Source organism: Panthera uncia (genome assembly GCF_023721935.1).
Source record: "Panthera uncia isolate 11264 chromosome C1 unlocalized genomic scaffold, Puncia_PCG_1.0 HiC_scaffold_3, whole genome shotgun sequence".
Taxonomy (NCBI): domain Eukaryota; kingdom Metazoa; phylum Chordata; class Mammalia; order Carnivora; family Felidae; genus Panthera; species Panthera uncia.
Window position 1 is genome coordinate 93,082,373 of NW_026057584.1, and position 21,658 is coordinate 93,104,030.

Here is a 21,658-nt window from a genome sequence, read left to right on the forward strand (position 1 = left end):
AGAGAGAGAGGAAGGCACAGAATACAAAGTAGGCTTCAGGCTCTAAGCTGTCAGCACAGAGCCCCATGCAGGGCTTGAACTCATGAACTAACTGCGAGATCATGACCTCCAAAGTCAGATGCTTAACTAACTGAGCCACCCAGGCTCCCCACTAGGTTGCTTTTTTGTTTTGTGGATGATTTCCTTCCCTGTGCAAAAGCTTTTGATTTTGGTGTAGTCCCAATAGTTTATTTTTGCTTTTTTTCCCCTTGCCTGAGGAGACGTATCTAGAAAAATGTTACAAAGGCCAAAGTCAAATTACTGCCTCTAGGAGGCATAAACTCCTCTGGGGGTTTTATGGTTTCGTGTCTCACATTCAGGTCTTTAATCCATTTTGAGGTTTTTGATTGTTTTTTTGGATGATGTGAGAAAGGGTTTCATTTTTTTGCATGTAGCGGTCCAGAATTCCCAGCACCATTCCTTGAAGAGACTGTTTTTTCCTTATTGTATATTCTTCCCTCCTTTGTCATAGATTAGTTGACGAGGTAAGCATGGGTTTATTTCTGGGCTCTCTATTATGTTGTGTTGATCTCTGGGTCTATCTTTCTGCCAGTGCCACACTGTTTTGATTTCTATAGCTTTGTAGTATATCTTGAAATATATGACCATGATACCTCCAGCTTTGTTCTTTCTTAAGATTGCTTTGGTTGTTCAGGGTCTTTTGTGGGTCCATACAATTTTTAGGATTATTTATTGGAATTCTGTGAAAAATGCTATTGGTATTTTCATAGGGATTGCATTGCATCTGTAGACTGCTTTGGGCAGGGGGGACATTTTAACAGTATTCTTCCAGTGCATAATCGTGGAGTATCTTCCCGTTTGTTTCTGTCATCTTCAGTTTCTTCATCAATATTTTATAGTTTTCAGAGTAAGTCTTTCACCTCTGTGTTAAGTTTATTTCTAGGTATTCTTTTTGCTGCAGCTATAAATGAATTCATTTTCTCTTTTTGCTACTTTGTTATTAGTATATAGAAATGCAGCTCGTGTATGTTTACTAATTTTGTATCCTTCAACTTTACTGATTTCATGTATTACTTTTAGTAGTTTTATGTCAAATCTTTAGAGTTTTCTGTGTATAGTATCACACCATCTGCAAAAAGTCAAAACTACTATCTTAGCAATTTGGATACCTTTTATTTCTTTTTCTTGTCTGATTGCTGTGGCTAGGATTTCCAATACTGGGTTGATTAAAAGTGGCAAGAGTGGACATTCTTGTCTTGTTCCTGGTCTTAGAGGAAAAGTTCTTAGTGTTTCACCATTGAGTATGATATCAGCTCTGGGTTTTTCATAAATAGCATTTATTATGTTTAGATATGTTCCCTATAAACCTAGTTTGAGAGGTTTTCTCAAAATATATCATGAACAGATGTTGAATTTTGCCAAATCCTTTTTTTGCATCTATTGAGATGATCATATGATTTTTATCCTTAATTTTGTTGCTTGTGGCATATCATGTTGATTGATTTTCTAATATTGAGCCATTGTGTCCTTGGAATAAATCCTACTTGATCATGGTGAATGATCTTTTTAATGTATTGTTGAATATAGTTTGATGATATTTTCTTGAAGATTTTTAGTGTATTGTTGAATGTAGTTTGCTGATATTTTCTTGAAGATCCTATGTTCAGAGATGTTGGCCTGTAGGTTTCTTTTTTTGGTAGTTTCTTTGGTATCAGAGTAATCCTGGCCTAATAGAATGTAAGTTTTTTTCCCTCTTCTATTTTTTGGACTAGTTTGAGGATAATAGCTATTTACATTTTTTTTTTTATTGTTTTTTAAAAGTTTATTTATTTTGAGAAAGACAGCACACAAGAGGGGGCAGCGAGACAGGGAGAAGAATCCCAAGTAGGCTCCTCACTGTCAGCTCAATGTCTGACATAGGGCTCAAACTCACAAACTGTGAGATCATGACCTGAGCTGAAACCAAGAGTTGGACGCTCAGCCAATTGAGTCACCAAGGTACCCCAACAATAGGTATTAATTCTTCTTTAAATGTTTGGTAGAATTTGCCTGTGAAGCCATTTGGTGCTGGACTTTGGTTTGTCAGGAGTTTTTGGATTACCGATTTAATTTTCTTTTTTTTTTTTTAATTTTAACTAATTTATTTTTAGCACTTACGTATTTTATTTATTGAGAGACAGAATGCAAGCAGGGGAGAGACAGAGAGAGGGAGACACAGAATCTGTGGCAGAATCCAGGCTCTGAGCTGTCAGCACAAAGCCTGATGTGGGGCTCAAACCCACAAACCATGAGATCATGACTGAAGTCAGATGCTTAACTGACTGAGCCACCCAGGTGCCTCACCAATTTAATTTTCTTATTAGTAATTAGTCTGTTCAGATTTTTCTATTTCTTCCTGATTCAGTTTTGGAAGATTGTGTTTCTAGGAGTTTATCCATTTCTTGTAGGCTGTCCCCTTTTTTGGCATATAATTTTTTGTCGTATTGTCTTACAATTCTTTATTGTTCTGTGGTGTTGAATGTTACTTCTCTTTCATTTCTAATTTTATTTTCTCCTGTTTGAGTTTTGTTTTTGTTTTTTGAGGAGTCTGGCTAAAAGTTTTATCAATTTTGTTAATCTTTCCTACAAGCCAGCTCCTTGTTTCATTGATCTTTCCTATTCTTTTTGTTTTGCTTTGCTTTTAGTCTCTATTTCATTTATTTCTGTCCTGATCTTTATTATTTCTTCTGCTGTGGGCTTTGTTCTTCTTTTTCTAGTTCCTTTAGTTGTAAAGTTAGATTGCTTAGTTAAGATTTATCTTGATTCTTGAGATAGGTCTGTATCACTAAAACTTTTCCTCTTTTTCATTTTCATTTGTTTCCATGTGTTTTTCTAAAGTTTATTTTATTTTTATTATTTTTGATATAGAGTGAACTGGGGAGGGGGCAGAGAGAGAGAATCTTAAGCAGGCTCCACACAGTGCCCAACGCAGGGCTCCATCTCATGACCCTGGGGTCATGACCTGAGATGAAATCAATAGTTGGATGCTCAACTGACTGAGCCACCCAGGCGCCCCTTCATGTGTTTTTCAGTTTCCTCTTTGATTTCTTTGTTGACCCATTGGCATGTCTTCGCTTCCACATATTTGTGTTTTTTCCAGTTTTTTTCTTGTGATTGATTTCTAGTTTCATAATATTGTGGTCATAAAAGATGCATGATATGATTTCAGTCTTCTGAAATTTATTGAGGCTTACTTTGTGGCCTAAGATGTGATCTATCCTGGAGAATGCTCCTTGTGCACTTGAAAAGAATGTGTATTTTGCTGTCTTGTGACCAGATGTTCTATATATATGTTAGGTCCTTCTTGTCTAATGTGTCATTCAAAGGTGGTGTTTCCTGGGTGCCTGGGTGGCTCAGTCGGTAAGTGTCCAACTTTGGTTCAGTTCATGATCTCACAATTCGTGGGTTCGAGCCCTGCATTGGGCTCTTTGCTGATAGCTCGGAGCCTGGAGCCTGCTTCAGATTTTGTGTCTCTCTCTGCCCCTATCCTGCTTGTGCTCTGTGTTTCTTTCTCTCTCTCAAAAATAAATAAACCTTAAAAAAAAATTTAGAAAAAAGGTGGTGTTTTCTTTATTGGTTCTGCCTGGATGAATATCCTTTGATATAACTGAGGTGTTAAAGTCTCCTACTATTATTGTATTACTGCAATTTCTCCCTTTGTCTCTATTAACATTTGTGTTACATGTTTTGGTGATTCACCATTGGGTACATAGATATTTACAATTCTTATATCCCCTTGTTGAATTATCTTCTTTATCGTTATATAGTGTCTTTGTCTTTCATTACATTGTTAGTTTTAAACTCTGTTTTGTCTGATACAGGTATTGCTACCTTGGCTTTTTTCTCCCTTCCATTTTCATGGAATATCTTTTTCCTTCCTTTAGTTTTCAGTTTTTGTGTCTTTTTAAGTCTGAAGGGAGTCTCTTGTAGGCAATATGTAGATGTGTGTGTGTGTGTGTGTGTGTGTGTGTGTGTGAACTTTTTCTGTTCCCCATATCTTTTTGATTGGATCATTTAGTCCATTCACATTTAAAGTTAATTATTGATAGATGTGTGTCTTGCCATTTTGTTAATTGTGTTTAGTTGTTTTTGTTAGTATTTTTTTTTCTTTTGCTTTCTTTCCTAGTTATTAATTACTTTCTGTAGTATTATGCTTGGCTTTCTTTTTATTGTTTGTCTATTATAGGTGTTGTGTTTCTGGTTACCATGAGGTTCATATATGGTGTCCTAATTATATATCAGACTGTATTAAGTTGATGGTCACTTAAGTTTGAACACATTGGAAGTTCTGAAAGAACTTTTACTCATGCCTTCCATACTTTATTTATATGATGTCATTTATTACCTATTTTTATTTGTAATTTTCGTACTTCTAATTACGAGCCTCTCTTTTCCACTTAAAGAATTCCCTTTAAGATTTCTTGTAAGGCTGCTTTAGTGGTAATACCCTTCTTTAACATTTGTTATTCTGGGAAATCTATCTTTCCATCAATTCTGAATGAAAATTATGACAGGTAGCCTATTTTTGTTTTTGGTTTTTTTTCCTTTCAGCACTTTGAATGTATCATACCACTCATTTCTGACCCACAAAGGTTCTGCTGAGAAATCGGCTGATGGCCTTATGGTGTTTCCCCTATATGTAACTTTTTACTTCTTTCTTACTGATTTAAAAATGTTTTCTTTATCTTTAACCTTTGGCATATTAATTATTATGTATTACGGTGTGCACCTTCTTGGGCCATCTTTTTTGGAATTCTCTATGCTTCATGAACCTGGATGTCTGTTCTTCCATAGGCTAGGGAATTTTTCATCTATTCTTTTTTAAATAAGTTCTATGCCTTTTTCTCTCTTTTCCTTCTAGTACCTGTATAATGTGAATGTTCGTTTGGTCTTGTATAAGAGATCCCCTAACCTATCCTTATTTATTAATATTATTATAATTATATTTTTTGTTTAGCACAGGTTCTTTCATTACACAGATCACAAATCTGTTCTTCTACATCTTCTAATGTATTGTTGATTCCCTCTAGTGTAATTTCCATTTCACTTACTGTATTTCTCAACTCTGATTATTCTTTTATATTTTCTGTTTGTCAAAATTCTCACTAAGTTTTTCCATTCTTCTTTTCTGTCCAACAAGCATTTTTATGATCGTTACTTGAATCCTTTATCAAGCATATTGCTTATCTGTTTCATTTAGTTCTTTTTCTGAGGTTTTGTTTTGTTCTTTCATTTGAAGGATGTTCCTCTGTCTCCTCATTTTCTTCACTTGTTTCTATGAATTAGGTGGAACAGCTAATTCTCCTAAATTTTAAGCAATGGTCTTGTATATAATCATCCCCTGTGTAGACTGTGTGTGCCTAGTGACTTTGGTTGGATGGCTGGGATGTCTGGGGCACTCTGTATTGGGGCCGACATGATATGATGACCTCAGCTGAAGTGGGCATATGTCGGGGTGGTCTCAGGACTCTTTGTCTCAAGGCACCCTGGCAGGACAGCTAAAGGTGAAGTGTATGTTAGCCAGAGTGTCCTGGGACTGTGTAGAGGATGCCTTGGTAGGAGAGCTAAAGCTGAAGTGGATGTGGGTCGGTACAGTCCCTGGGTTCTCTACACAGAGGGCACTCTGGCAGGATAGCTGAAGCTGAAGTGGGTGGAAACCACCACAGTGTCCCAGGACTTGCTGCATAGAGTGTACCCTGCTAAGGCAGGGTCCAGGCCACGGTGTCCCATTGTGCTGCATGCAGGGGTACCCTGGCATGATAGCTGTAGCTGAAGTGCACACAGGCTGGGGCATTTCCCAGGGGTCTCCACATAGGAGGGAGGTGGTTGAAGCTGGAGTGGATGCAAATCAGGATGTCTTGGGATGCTCAGCACCGAGGATTCCCAGGTAGGGTTGACAGGAGCTGAGGCTTGTAGAGGCTAGAGTGTCCTGGTGTGCTCATGCAGGGGCTGCCCTGGCAAGGTGGCTGGAACCTTGGCAGGGTGGGGACAGTGGTTTCCTGAGGTGTTCCACTAGTGCCTTTGGCAGGTGTTTAAAACTGATATGGGCATGGGCTGGGGATTCCTGGGACACTCTATGGAGGGGGGCACCTTGGATGGGTGGCTGGAGCCTTAAGTAGGTGTGAGCCAGGAGGTCTTAGAGCACTGTGCCCTGGGGTGCCCTAGCAAGCTTCCTGGAGCCAAAGTGGTGCAGGCCCGGAATGCACTGGGGTGCTTTATGCGTGTATCACCTTGGCAGTATGGCTGGAGTTGTAAACAAGTGGTGACATGGATTGTCCTTATGTATGCTGCTCTGAGGCTGTTTTGGTGGGATGGCTGGGGCTGGTGTGGGCTAGGGGCCCATAGCTCACTGAAGGAATAGGCCACCTAAGGTGCCCACACCCTACTCCCATCCGCACCATCAGGGTGGAAACTGAATGTAAACTGATGCTGTCCAACCTCTCCAACCTGGAGAGTTCCAGCAGCTCCCTTGCTGTTTGATGGAGTTCTATGGCTGGATATTTTACATACTAGCTTCTCTTTCAAACCCTGATATTTTCTTCTGTGATCCAGGGCATCCCAGGCTGGTATGGGCCAGGGACGCGGTGCTTGCTGATGTGGTAGGCCGGCTCTGCCACCTGAACCCTGCTCCTATTGCACTCTCAAGGCGGAGGATGTGCATAAATGTTGGGCTTGCCAGAATCTCCCACTTGAAGGTAGTTGCAGTAGCTCACCGCCATTCAGCAGGATTCTGTTCGGCTGGTTCCTGTATATTCTAGTTGCCCTTTTAAACCATGGCTTTTTTTTTTTTTTTTTTTTTCCTCCGTGCCCTAGGGTAGATGAATCTGCTCGAGGTCAGTCCATCCCTTATGCAGTTGGCAGCATCAGAGGTGGGGTTTCCTTTGTTAGCATGTCTTCATTGGCTTATCTTTTGTTTTGTAGAAGTTGTTTAGACAGCCCTCAGTTCTTCAGGAGGAATTATTCTGTACATAGGCATAGAATTGGTGTGTTCATGGAGAAGGTGAGTTTAGGGTTTTCCCATGTTGCTGTCTTGGACTGGAACGAAATTTTGATTTTTTTTATTTCTCCTTTCCCTTTTTTTTTTTTTAATTCAAGTGAGGTGATTTACACTGTTAAATAAAATTGGCAATAATAGATATATTTATGTCTTTTCTGATCTTGCAGGGAAAGGTTTCAACATTTTACCTTAAGTCTGATGTTTGCTGAAGGTTTTTGGTAAAAACTTGTATCATATGAAGTAAGTTCTCCTATTTTTCCTATGTTAGGTAGCTTTTGTTCTAAATGAATTTTGAATTTTATCAGATGCTTTTTTCCCTACTGTTGAGATGACTGTGCAACTTCTTTGTAATTTTTGAGAATTACAGTGATTGAGCTTTTTTCACAGTGCATTTTTTAACAGCTTAATTGAGATATAATTCTCATACTGTAAAATTCACTCGTTTTGCAATTCTGTGAGTTTTGATATATTCATAGAGTTTGGGAACCATCATCACAATCTAATTTTAGAACAGTTTCATCACTCTAAAAAGAAACCCAGTGCTTATTAGCGGTTGCTCTCTGTTCTCTGCCACCATACTCTTCCCACCCACTGTCCAGACTCTAGACTTAGGCAGCTACTCATTTACTTTCTATCTGAAGGTATTTGCCTACTCTGGACCTTGACTTCTGTCCCTGAGTTTAATATTTTCAGGGTTCATTCATGTTATAGCATGTATCAGGATTTCATTGATTTTATTGTCAATGATTTCATTGATTTTATACTCCATTGTATGGATATACTACATTTTCTTTATCATGTCATCAGTTTATGGACATTTTGTTTGTTTCTCTTTTTAACTACTATGAATAATTCTACTATGAACATTTTTATGCAAGTTTTTGTGTGCTTGTATGTTTTACATTTGTTTTGGGTGTATACCTAGAAGTAGAATTTCCAGGTCTTATCTTTTTTTTTTTTGCCATCCTAATGAGTGTGAAGCATCTCATTTTGGTTTTGATTTGCAGTTTCCTTACTACTAATGATGTTGAACATTTTTTTGTGTGTGCTTATTGGCCATTTATATACATTATTTGGAGAAATGTCTATTCAGATATTTTCCCATTTTTAGATAGGGTTATCTTCCTTATATATTCTGGGTATCCATTTTTGTCAGATATAATTTGAAAATATTTTCTACCCTTCTTTGGGTTGTCTTCACTTCCTTGATGGTGTTATTTGCAGCTGTAAAAGTTTTAATTTTGGTGAAGTCCAGTTTATTTTTTGCTGTTGTTGCTTTTATTTTTGGCTTTGTATTTAAGAAATCATCACATAACCCAAGGGCATGAAGATTTACTCTTCTGCTTTTTTTTTTTTTTTTTTTTTTTTTTTTTTAAGAGTTTTACCATTCTGGCTACTACATGAAAAATCAACTAACCCTGAATGTAAGAGTTTATTTCTGGAATCTCAAATCTGTTCCACTGATCTGTCTGTCATCAATCTAGTACTACACTGTCTTTGGTAGCTTTGTGGTATGTTTTACAAGCAGGAAGTATAAGCTCTCTAACTTCATTCTTTTTCAAGATTATTTGGGGTTTGATTGAGTTTTAAAAGTTTAACTAGCATTGCATTCCTAAAATAAGCCCATTTTGTTTATTTTTTAAAAGTTTGTTTATTTTGAGTCAGGGGACAGAGGGATAGGGAGAGAGAGAATACTGGCAGGCTCCAAGCTCAGTCAGCATGGAACCAGACCCAGGACTCAATCTCATGAACAGTAAGATCATGACCTGAGCCAAAATCCAGTCTGATGTTCAACTGACTGAGCCACCCAGGTGCCTAAAATAAGCCCATTTTAAATGTCTTAATATTTTAGGCTTTTAATTTATTGCTGTCTTGGTTTACTAATATGTTGTTTACCCATGAATAAGGGAAAATGGCTTATATACATATTTTTTTGTATTGTGTTTGTCAGATCAACGTGGTGTCTCTCCCGATTGAATGGGGGCTCTTCTTATATGTGAGGTGACAGTAGGGGAGAGGCTGGTGGTGTGGGCAGTGAAAGAATTCACCTGAGGCTGAACAAAGTAGATAGAAGTTTATTGAATACACTGCAAGGGAGCAGTGGGCAGGATGGCAGAAGAGAGATTGTCTGCAGTGAGGCAGTTTTTAATGGTAGAAGGTGAAGAGGTATGGGAACATATGGAATTTTCCCTTCTTTTGGTAACTGTGCCTGGGTGTAAGTAGCCCATTGGTCATTTAAGGCTTATGGATATTTTGAGGTGATGATTTTACTGTTGATTATCTCAATAGCTTTATCTTCTACCATTCTCTACTTTGGTTCAGCCACATCGGCCTCCTTTCTGTTTCTAAAATCACTCAGCCCTTTCTCAGCGTGGAGGCTTTCCATTGATCCTGTCTGTGTGAAGTGCTCTTCTCTCAATTTTGAACTTGGTTGGCTCTTTTACCCCCTTCACACTATAGACTAAGCTCATCCTAGGAGAGTCCTTACCTGGTCAGCCTACCTAAAGCGGTCATTACTCTCTTAAGTTCCTTCATATTATTTGTACTTATTTATTTGTAATTATTTATTTATTTTTAGTCTCCCCCTCAAAAATGTAAGCTTTGTGAGAGTGGTCTTTGCTTCTCTGGATTCTGGCAGATTATAACTATTTGTTATTAGTAAATATTTGTTGAATTCTTGAGATTCTTAAACATTGGATACAGAGGTTGATGACTTCTTTTCGGTGGGGTGTAAAGTTTTATAAATCTGCAAGTAATTAAGAGAAAAGCAAATTTACTTTGAAGATGGAGTGACATTCTGTATAAACATAACAATTGGGACGCCTGGGTGGCTCAGTCAGTTAGGCGTCTGACTTGTGGCTCAGGTCATGATCTCACGGTCTGTGAGTTCGAGCCCTGTGTTGAGCTGTGTGTTGACAGCTCGGAGCCTGGAGCCTGCTTTGGATTCTTCGTCTCCTTCTCTCTCTGCCCCTCCTCCGCTCACGTTCTCTCTCTGTCTCCCAAAAATAAATAAAAAATGTTAAAAACCTTATTTTAAAAATACAAAATATATAACCATGTAAGCAATCTAAATACAAAATATTATTAGAGAAGTTTTCTAGTTTAGTGACTTAGTAAGACTTTTTCTTGCATAGATCTGAGAATTTACAGATATATGAAATTTTTATATAAAAAAATTAAAATGACATTTGTGGAAACCCAGTGGTGAGGAAAGTGCCAGTCAGGCAGTGATTCATTCTGTGGATTCGTTTGATTTAAAAGAATTCATTTTAATATTTAAAAACGAATCTCATTTAATAATGTTGAGTTAATATAATTATAAATTTGGAGTTGATGTCTTTGTATTTTATAATTTTTAAAATGCAGTTTTACCCCATTCTTAGAAAATCTGGTGTGATATGAAAATGTATATCTTAAAAGGATTAATTTTAAAAGACTTCCACTTTCTATAGGAAATCATTTCTTATTTTAAAAATTATTTAGTTTTTAGGTGCCGGAGGGGTCATCATTAAGCACAGTTCATGAGTTCCAGTCCCTTATAGGGTGAGCTCGAGCCCCACTTGGGATGAGCTCTGGGCTCTGCTTGGGGTGAACTCGAGCCCTGCTTTGGGTAAAACACGAGCCTGCTTCAGGTGAACCCCGCTTCTCTCTCTCTCTTTCTCGCTCTCTCTCTCTCTCTCTCTGGCCTTTGCTCACTTGTGCCCTCTCTCTCTCAAAAAAAAAAAAAAAATTTAGTTTTAAAAAATCCGGTTGATTTTTAACTTTTCAGTAAAACATTTATTGCTTAACACAGGGTTATGGTTATATTATGGTTCAGTTTGAAATACAAATGAAATAAAGGATGCTGGTTCCTAGATTGTGCATTGAGTAATTGCTTTTGGGCTCAGTGCTTTGAATTGTCTTAAGAGCTCATTTTGTGAAAGTTATTTAACCAATTTATGTAGATAGTATATCAAGTCTACTGATATAAGTACTTTAGTATTATTATTTATGTTTAATTCTCTAATACACGTAGTAATAACCATTTTCCCCATCCCTCCTCTTTGGTGATTTCTTTTTCTTTTCTTTCTTTCTTTTTTTTTTTTAGGAGCATGATGCCTAGAGTTCATAAGATAAAAAAGTCTCTTCCACCTCAGAATTCTTGTTTGACAAATGAATCTTATAAACAGTTGGATTTTTTGCCTGACAAACTAAGAGCAAAGCTGCTTCCTTTCCAGAAAGATGGCATTGCTTTTGCCCTCAGAAGAGATGGCAGGTAAAGTACTTTTTTCAAGACATACTAAAAATGTTAAGTTCTGGCAAGTATATATATATAAAAGCAAAGGTCTGTGCAAACCATTCTTTTTCTATATACCTAGTATTCCCATTTATTTTTTTTATTATATCTTAAAATAATAATTTTAGGATATATCGTATTTTGCCTTCATTCTTTTTTTTTTTAACTTGTTTTATTTTTTATTTTTTCAAATTTACATCCAAATTAGTTAGCATATCGTGCAACAATGATTTCAGGAGTAGATTCCTTAGTGCCCCTTACCCACTTAGCCCATCCCCCCTCCCACAACCCTCCAGTAACCCTCAATTTGTTCTCCATATTTATGAGTCTCTTATGTTTTGTCCCCCTCCCTGTTTTTATATTATTTTTGTTTCCCTTCCCTTATGTTCATCTGTTTTGTCTCTTAAAGTACTCATGTGAATGAAGTTATATGATTTTTGTCTTTTCTCTGACTGACTAATTTCACTTAGCATAATACCCTCCAGTTCCATCCACGTAGTTGTGAATGGCAAGATTTCGTTCTTTTTGATTGCCTACCCCATTGTAATACCCCATTGTATATATATACCACATCTTCTTTATCCATTCATCCCATCGATGGACATTTGGGTTCTTTCCATACTTTGGCTACTGTTGATAGTGCTGCTATAAACATGGGGGTGCATGTGTCCCTTCGAAATAGCACACCTGTATCCCTTGGATAAATGCCTAGTAGTGCAATTGCTGGGTTGTAAGGTAATTCTATTTTTAGTTTTTTGAGGAACCTCTATACTGTTTTCCAGAGTGGCTGCACCAGCTTGCATTCCCATGCCTTCATTCTTGAGTGATACTTCGATTGACAATATAGCTCTACTATTTTTTTTTCTTCCAGCTCTACTATTTTTTAAAGTTTATTTATTTATTTTGAGAGAGAGAGAGAGAGAGCATGTGTGCATGCACGGATGAGGAGCAGAAAGAGGGAGAGAGAGAATCCCAAGCAGGTACTGCACTGTCAGTACAGAGCCCACTGTGGGGCTTGATCTCACCAACCCTGAGATCATGATCTGAGCTAAAATCAAAAGTCGGACGCTTGACTGACTAAGCCACCAGGCTCCCTTACAGCTCTACTTTAATAGCCATTTTTTTTCTTAGCACTTTGAAGGTTGTATTCTATTGACTTATGTCTTTCATAGTTACCATTAAAAAGTGTGCTCTTGAGTCTGAAAAATTTACTTTACAGGTGACTTATTGATTACAAGGAGAAAAACTACAAAAAGGTCCTTTAGTATAGCCTATAGTGGTGTAGCTACAGACATAATGTGCTGCACAGGAATTATACAACATTCCTAACTGGTGTTCTTCCTGCAAATTACCTGTCCTTTAATCATGAGGAAACAGTGTAACCTGTTCAGAATGTGGGATTTTTGTTGGAAAATTGACCTGAACTCTTCAAGTGATACAATGGCATGAAACAACCAAGGAAAGTGATGAGAATGTCCTAAGTTGAGAGAGACCTAATAGTTAAAATATCTGAAATTAATACATAAATCTTTAAAAAAAAATTTTTTTTTTAACATTTATTCGTTTTTGAGAGAGAGAGCATGAGCAGGGAAGAGGCAGAGAACGAGGGAGACACAGAATCTGAAGCAGACTCCACACTCTGAGCTGTCAGCACAGAGCCCGATGCGGGGTTCGAACCTATGAACTGTGAGATCATGACCTGAGCTGAGGTCAGACGCTTAACTGACCGAGCCACCCAGGTGCCCCAGCAATATATAAATCTTGATTAGATCCTGGATAAGTAAAAAGAAAAGTTTTAGAGCACATATTTAAGATAAATAGGAAAATTTCATCTGTACTGTATTAAGAGTGATGAATAATGTCAGTTATCATGGATGAGGTAATGATGTTGTAGTTGAAAGAATGTTCTTGTTCTTGGAAAATGCATGATAAAGAATTTGGGATGTAGAATCCTGAGAACAGCCTACTTTCTACATTTTCCCAAAAGGAAAGGACATATGTATGTTTAGAGAGACTTTGAGTCAGCCAAAATGTTAACACTGAATCTGGTGAGTGGTACAAGAGTGTTCACTGTAGTATTCTTTTTGGCTTTTCTGTCAGTTTGAAAATTAAAAAAAAAAGAAAAGGAAAAAAAAGAATCAGTCTAATTTTCATTCCTTTGTAGGTCAACTATCTTTTCTGATTAGATCCAATCTATCTGTATCTGTTATTAGGATTCTCTCTTGGTCTTCAGAGTTCTGCAGTTTCATTATAATTTATTCATTCTGGTTTTCTTTTTATATATTCTCCCTGAGATTATTGTGCATTTTTAATCTGGGATTTGTGTCATGTTGATTCTGGAAAATTCTCAGCTGTTACTTCTTTAAATATTGATTCTCACCCATTCTGTTTATTTTCTTTTTCTGCAATGTCTATTAGACTTAACCTTTTCCTCTTCCATTAATGTCTCATATTTTTTGTGTCTATCTGTGCGACATGATGGCTACTTTTAAAGATCTTTTTTTTAATAAGAGATCATGATTCAGTTTTTCTAGTCTGTTTAACTTACCTACTCAGTTGTTATTTTTAATTTTAATTTTTTATTTTTATCTTATTTTTCATTTAAATTTTAGTTATTTAACATACAGTGCAATATTAGTTTCAGGATAGAATTCAGTGATTCATCACTTACATATAACATCCAGTACTCCTCACAAATGTCTTGTTTAATACCCATCACTCATGTAGCCCATCTCCCACCCCCCTCCCTCCATCAACCTTCTGTTTATTCTCTATTGTTAAGAATCTCTTGGGGCATCTGGGTGGCTTAGTCAGTTAAGCATCCGACTTCAGCTCAGGTCATGATCTCACGGTTCGTGAGTTCGAGCCTCTCGTTGGGCTCTGTGCTGACAGCTCAGAGCCTGGAGCCTGCTTCGGATTCTGTGTCTCCCTCTCTCTCTCTCTGCCCCTCCCCCCCTCATGCTCTGTCTGTCTCTCTCAAAAATAAATAAATATTAAAAAACAATTTTTTTAAGAATCTCTTATGGTTTGTTCCCCTGTCTCCTCTTTCCCCTTTCCCATTTATCCATCTGTTTCTTAAATTCCACATATGAGTGAAATCATATCGTATTTGTCTTTCTCTGACTGACTCATTTCGCTTAGCTTGATATGTCCTAGCTCCATCCATGTCATTGCAAATGGCAAGATTTCATTCTTTTTGATGACTAAGTAATATTCCTGTGTGTGTGTACACACACACACACACACACACACATATATATATATATACACGCCACATTTTTTTTGTCCATTGATTAGTTGATGGACATTTGGACTCTCTCCATAGTTTGTATATTGTTGATAATGCTGCTATAAACGTTGGGGTGCATGTACCCCTATGAGACTGTAGTTTTGTATTCTTTGTGTAAATACCTAATAATGTAATTGCTGGATCATAGCATAGTTCTATTTTTAGTTTTCTGAGGAACCTCCAAACTGTTCTCCAGAGCGACTGTGCCAGTTTGCATTCCCATCAACAGTACCAGAGGGTTCCCTTTTCTCCACATCCTTGCCAATGCCTGTTGTTTCTTGTGTTGTTAATTTTAGCCATTCTGACAGGTGTGAGGTTGTGTCTCATCGTGGTTTGATTTGTATTTCCCTGATGATGAGTGATGATGTTGAGCATTTTTTCATGTGTCTGTTAGCCATCTGGATGTCTTTGGAAAAGTGTCTATTCATGTCTTCTGCCCATTTCTAACTTGGGTTATTTGTTTTTTGGGTGTTGAGGTTGATAAGTTTCAAAGTCTATATTTTGGATACTAACCCTTTATCAGACGTCATTTGCAAATATCTTCTCCCATTCTGTAGCCTGCCTGTTAGTTTTGTTCATTGTTTCCTTCACTGTGCAGAAGCTTTTTATCTTGATGAAGTCCCAATAGTTCATGTTTGCTTCTGTTTCCCTTGCCTTTGGTGATGTGTCTAGCAAGAAGTTGCTCCGTCCGAGGTCAAAGAGGTTGTTGTCTGTGTTCTCCTCTATCTCCTATTCAGTTTTTAACTTTTTTTAATGTTTATCTATTTTAGAGAGAGAGAGAGAGAGAGAGAGAAAATATTAGATAGAGAGGGAGACACAGGATCCAAAGCAGGCTCCAGGCTCTGAGCTGTCAGCACAGAGCCCAACGTGGAGCTCGAACTCATGAGACATGAGATTATGACCTGAGCTGAAGTCAGATGCTTAACCGATGGAGCCACCCATCACCTTTTCGGTTTTTAATGAATTTTTTGACATGATGTAGAAAATACATGGGGCAAAGTATACAGATTATAAGTATACAACTTGAAGAATTTTCACAGTATTGCCATCAGAAAGATAAAAAAATAGTACATTACCTGTATCCCAGAAACCTTTCTCTTGCCCCTTCCCAATCACTATTGCCTCCCTCCTCTCCAAAGGTAACCAACCATTTATCCTGACGACTCAAACCACAGATTACATTAATATGTTCGACTATATCATTGTAATCATCTGTATATACTCTTTTGTATCTGACTTCTTTCACTCAACATCATTGTGATAATGTTCCTTATTGTTGCATATGGTTGTAGTTGGTTCATTCTCATTGCCATATGTAAATAAACCATAATTCTTTTATTCATTCACTGTTGATGAATATTTGAGTTGTTACTAGTTTGAGGCTAGTAACTATGCTATGAACATTCGTATAGAAATCTCTTGGTAAATACATACATACACAAACATTTCTGTCATGTGTATACCAAGAAGTATAATTGTTGGGTTATAACATTTGTGTATATTACAAGTAAAAAACTGTCCATATCAGTTTGCCAGGGCTGTCATAATGAAATACCACAACTGGGCGACTTAAACAACAGAAATTTATTGTCTCACATTTCTGGAATCTAGAGTCCAAAATCAAGGTGTTAAAAGAGTTGATTCCATTTTAGGGTTCTGAGGGAAAGATGGCTGTCTTTTCATGTCATCCTCTCCCTATTTGTATCTATTCCCTTTTTTTTTTTTAAACTTTTTTTTTTTTAATGTTTATTTATTATTGAGAGACAGAGAGTGCATGAGCAGGGGAGGGGCAGAGAGAGGAGGAGACACAGAATCCGAAGCAGGCTCCAGGCTCTGAGCTATCAGCACAGAGCCCAACGCGGGGCTCGAACTCACAAACCACGAGATCATGACCTGAGCTGAAGTCGAACGCTCAACCTACAGCCACCCAGGTGCCCGTCTTCCCTTTCTTTAAGGACACAAGTCATATTGGATTAAGGCCCATGCTAATGATCTAATTTTAATTAATTACATCTGCACTGACTCTATTTCCAAATCAGGTCACATATTGAGGCACTGGATGTTAGAACTTTAACATGCGAATTTTGTGGGGGGCATAATTCAATCCATATCTCAGCCAAACATTTTTCAAAGTGTACCAACGTTTACTTATTAGTGTGTAAGAGTCCCAGTTGTGTTACATCCTCACCAACGGTTCTTACTGCGTGTCTTTAATTGCACCTTAGGTATCCTGGCAAGTGCATAGTGATATCCATTTAGGTTTTCATTTATACTTTTCTGATAACAAATGAAATTTAACACTTTTTCATATGCTTATTAGCCATTTGGTTGTCCTTTTATTAAGTGCCTGTTCATGTGTTACCTATTTTTCTTCTGGGCTGTTTGCCTACTTCTTAGCATTTTCTAGGAGTCTTTTGTCAGATATATATGTTGCAAATAAATGTTCTCAGGCTATGTTTTGCCTTTTCTCTTTCTTAATGATATCTTTTTTTGTTGTTGTTAAATATGAAATTTATTGTCAAATTGGTTTCCATACAACACCCAGTGCTCATCCCAAAAGGTGCCCTCCTCAATACCCATCACCCACCCTCCTCTCCCTCCCACCCCCCCATCAACCCTCTCTTACTGATATCTTTTAATAACCACAAGTTCTCAATTTTAATGTCATCTTAAATACTCATTATCAGTCTTGTATTTTACACCTGACACTTTTTGCATCTTGTTTTGCAAACCTTTGTCTGCTACAAGGTTGTGAAGTTAATTTTCTGTCTTCTAAAAAGTTCATTGTTTTATTTTTTACATTCAGTTCTCCATTACATTTAGAGTTGATTTTTGTATGTGGTATCAGGTAGGGATCTGAGTTGATTATTTATTTATTATTTAATTTTGTATTTAAATGTCTGATTGATCCATTACAATTTATTGGAAAGACTTAACTTTCTCCTGCTATATTAGACTTTTGTCATAAATTACATAACTTTATGTGGATCTTTCTAGATAAGTGCTGTCTAATTGGACTTTCTCCCATTATGCAAGTGTTCATATGTGTGCTATTTAATTCAGTAGTTATTAGCCACATGTGATTACTGAGCTCTTGAAATATGGCTAGTGTAACTAAGGACAGAATTTCATATTTTAACTAATTTTAATTAATTTAAATTTAAACAGCCATATATCTGGTGGCTACTGGATAGGACAGTACAGGTATAGATTCTTTATTTATCTGATTGCCAATCTTAATTGTAACTTAATAATAGACATCTGATCTAAGATAGTATAAGTCTTACAGCTTTATTATTTTTTCCAAGTTGCCGCAGCTGTTGTTGATTCTTTGTATTGCCTTTAAGTTGTAGAAATCAGGGACATCTGGGTGTCTCAGTTGGTTAAGTGTCAGACTCTTGGTTTCTGGCTCAGGTTATGATCTCATGGTTTATGAAATCAAGCCCTACATCAGGGCTCTCAGCACAGAGCCTGCTTGGGATTTTCTCGCTCTCCCTCTCTTTCTCTCTTTGCCCCTACCCTCCCATGCTCACATGCTCTCTCTCAAAATAAATAAATAAACTTTAAAAAAATCATTTATCACTTTTCACCAAAAAATGTTGGGGTTGTAAATGGAATATTTTGCATCTGTATATCAGTTTGGGGGAGAGTTGATATCTTTATAGGATGGGGTATTTTAATCCATTATTATGCATTATTCTTCTGTTTATTTAATTGCCCTTCATTTATTTTCATCTCAATTATTATTTCCCTTATTTAATTTTTTTCAATAAGATTTTATATTTTTAATATATAATTCTTTCTCATGTATCATTACACTTATTCCTAGATATGTAGTATTTTTGATGTTGCTATCAAATGTTATTTCCCCCCTCTGGTTGTTTTGAAGATTTTCTCTTTGGTCACTCAAAAGTTTTGCTATGTGTGATATGTCTAAGTTTCCATTTAAACTTCTTCATTTTTGGGTTGATGTCATTTATTTGCACTAGGAATATTCTCAGTCTCTTCAAATCTCTTCAAATTTTATTTTTGCCCCATTCTTTTCCCTTCTTGGTCTCCAGTTATACTTATATTAGACCTTTTCTCTGTGTCCTATATAGTGCTTATCTTTTGTATTTACTTATTTTTTAAAAATTTCTGTGCTTTACTTGGATATTTGTTGTTTACCCATACTGTTGTTTACTAATCCCATCTCTTGCTATTAAATTAATTTATTGGATTTTCTAAAAGAAAAGACCATCGCTCAAAATACTTGAAACCAAAACTCATTCAATATGGCTGAAACAAAAAAGTTGAATTTACTACTTGGTAAAGCAAGGGAGAACTGTGCTCCTTAAAGACGGCAAACAAAGCAAAGAGTTGATATTGAATCAGACTTTGAGGAAGTTTGGAGTCTTTAAAAAGCAGGAGTGTTTAAGTGTTTGTTCAATAGCAGAATATACTTTAAGCTTTAGCTGACAAATGTCAAAGAACATTCAGTCCTTTCCTATCTTGAAATTGGAGAATAGGAACATTTTGTTTTCTGTTCTTGAGGTCAGATAGTGTATTTTTAAGCTCTAGAATATCCAATTCCTATCTGCTGGTTATGTTGATAGTATCTTGTTTCTTCCCATGTTTTAATTCCATCGCTTCTTTCTGTAGATATTGAGAACATACTTATTTTACATATCTGATATCCTTTGGAGGCTAATTTTGCTTTTGTTCTTGTTATTCATGACTGTCTATTTCCCAGTGTATTTAATTTTTAAATTTTTTGTTTTTATAATTAGATAATCTTAATCTCTGTGAATCTTGAGAGACCTAAATAACGGATAAAGATTTTTAGGGAGGATTTACAAAATTAAGTTCTTGGTTTAGGGTTTCCCACATTTCAGAGGCAGTATAAATTCAAAACCTCAATGTCATCTTCAGGTAGGCTTGTGATTATGAATTTGTGGTTAATTATTGTCTCATGCCAAACATTAAGTTTCTTTATTGGCTTTAGAAAATTGAGATGTAATTAAATTTAATAAAATGCACAAGTTTTAGGTGTACATTTGAGTGGATTCTGATAGATGCCTACCCCTGTTTTTGAATACTTCTGTCAAGATATAGAACACTTCTATCACCCAGAAGAGGCCTCTTTATTTTCTTTATCAACCTCATCCTCATGAATTAGGCAATCAGTTATCTGACTTTCGTTACCAGAATATTTTTTATGGTTACTTGATGCTCTGTTTTTTTAACTTTTTATTTTGAAATAATTTCAATTTGGAGAAAAAAAATATAGAAATAACTTTTATATACCTTTTACCTAGACTCACTAATTTCTAACATTTTACCAATTTTCCTTTACTATTTCATTCTTTCTCTTCTTTCTACACATACGCACATACACACAAGCCCACACACACATACACATGCACAGCATGTGCGCACACATTCGTATTTATTTTTTTCAAAGCCATTTGAGATTAGGTTGCATACGTCTTGCTCCTTTAACCTATGGTATTTGAGAATAAATAAATATTTTGGTGTTCCCAGGTGGCTTAGTCGGTTAAGCGTCTGACTTGATTTCAGCTCAGGTCATCATCTCATGGATTGTGAGTTCAAGCCCTGTGTTGGGCTCTGTGCTGACAGTGCAGAGCCTGCTTGGGATTCTCCTTCTCTGCCTCTCTCTCTGCCCCACCCCTACTCACACTCTCTATCTCAAAATAAATAAATAAACTTAAAAAAAAAAAAAAAAGAATAGGGTGGCTCAGTTGTTAAGTGTCTGATTTTGGCTCAGGTCATGATCTCACAGTTCATGAGTTCAAGCCCCACATTGGGCCCTGTGCTGACAGCTTGCAGCCTTCAGCCTGCCTCAAATTCTGTGTCTCCCTCTTCTGTGCCCCTCCTCTGCTCGTGCTCTCTCTCAAGAATAAATAAACATTTAAAAAAAATAATAAAAATTTTTAAAAAAGAATAATTTGTATTTTAAGAACAAAAATATTCTCTAACATAGCCACTGTATAGTCATCGAATTCAAGGTATGTAATCTTTAATCTGCATATATGTTGTCAATTATCAATCCTTTATAACAATTTTTTTTCTTTTGGTACAAGATCTAGTCTAGGATCACTTATTGCATTTTGTGATATCTCTTTCTTTCCTCTAATGTAGAACAGTTTCCCACATTTTCATGAAACTCGCTTTTTTTTTTTAAGAATATAGGCCAGCTTATTTTATAGAGTATATCTCAATTTTTAAAACATTTTCTCATGATAGGATTTGGACTGTGTAGCCCATTCTGGATTAGTACATAAGGGAGGTACAAGTCCTGTCCTTCTCAGGTTATTGCTTTTGAAGGCATGCACTATCTGTCAGCATCTCCCTGGCAGTATTAATTTTGACTGCTTCTCAGTGTTGTAACTACAATAGTCTATCATTCTCTACCATCTAGTTACTATTTTTCCTTCCCAAAATTGTTGTCTATTTAACAAACAACTAACATCAGATGTTCAGACCATGTAAATATGCTTCTCTTACCCAATTTTCTCTCTTGGATTTAGCTTCATTACATATTCTTGCTCCAAATAATTTTTGCCCTGATAGTTGTGAAATGGTGATGTATTAATTAGGATTCTACGGTAAGGAAGAGCCCTCCTTTCTGTTTCAACAATCTCTCTCTCCTTCTCTTTCTATCTCTGCCTATCCATCCATCTACTCATTCATCCATTCTCAGGATGGACTCATGGATTCCTGTAGTATTCAGTGGGTTATAATCCCTTAATGTACTTTAGCTTACTTTTGTCTGTTTTGGAACTTGTCACACATAGAATCGTGCAGGTTATATGGGCCTCTGTCTGACTTCTCTTGCTCAACATGTTTTTTAGATTCATATATATTGTTTTGATCTCTGAATATTAGACAGCTATTTTGTTTGTTCACTTACTGATGGACATTTGGGTTGGTTCCAGTTTGGGAGTCTTTACGAAGAAGATGGTATTAACATTCATGGACAAGTCCCTTTGTGGACATATTTTTAATTTTCTTTCTATTTTTTAGGGTAGGTGTCTGTTTTACTTTGTCAAAAAAA

The 21,658-nt window shown here is 36.6% G+C and overlaps 1 protein-coding gene across 3 annotated transcripts in view; it reads left to right on the forward strand.

The window, feature by feature from the left end:
* Positions 1–21,658, forward strand: part of ZRANB3 (zinc finger RANBP2-type containing 3) — a 308,913-nt gene that overhangs the window by 9,839 nt on the left and 277,416 nt on the right. Inside the window, exons 1-2 of one of the 3 annotated variants that reach the window (XM_049615711.1) lie at positions 6,620–7,276; positions 11,124–11,291. In XM_049615711.1, coding sequence (XP_049471668.1) covers positions 7,272–7,276; positions 11,124–11,291 — 173 coding nt within the window. In that variant the 5' untranslated portion in view covers positions 6,620–7,271. Of the gene's footprint in view, positions 1–6,619; positions 7,277–11,123; positions 11,292–21,658 lie in introns of those variants that run through there. The other 2 variants (XM_049615712.1, XM_049615713.1) reach the window with 2 other exon arrangements.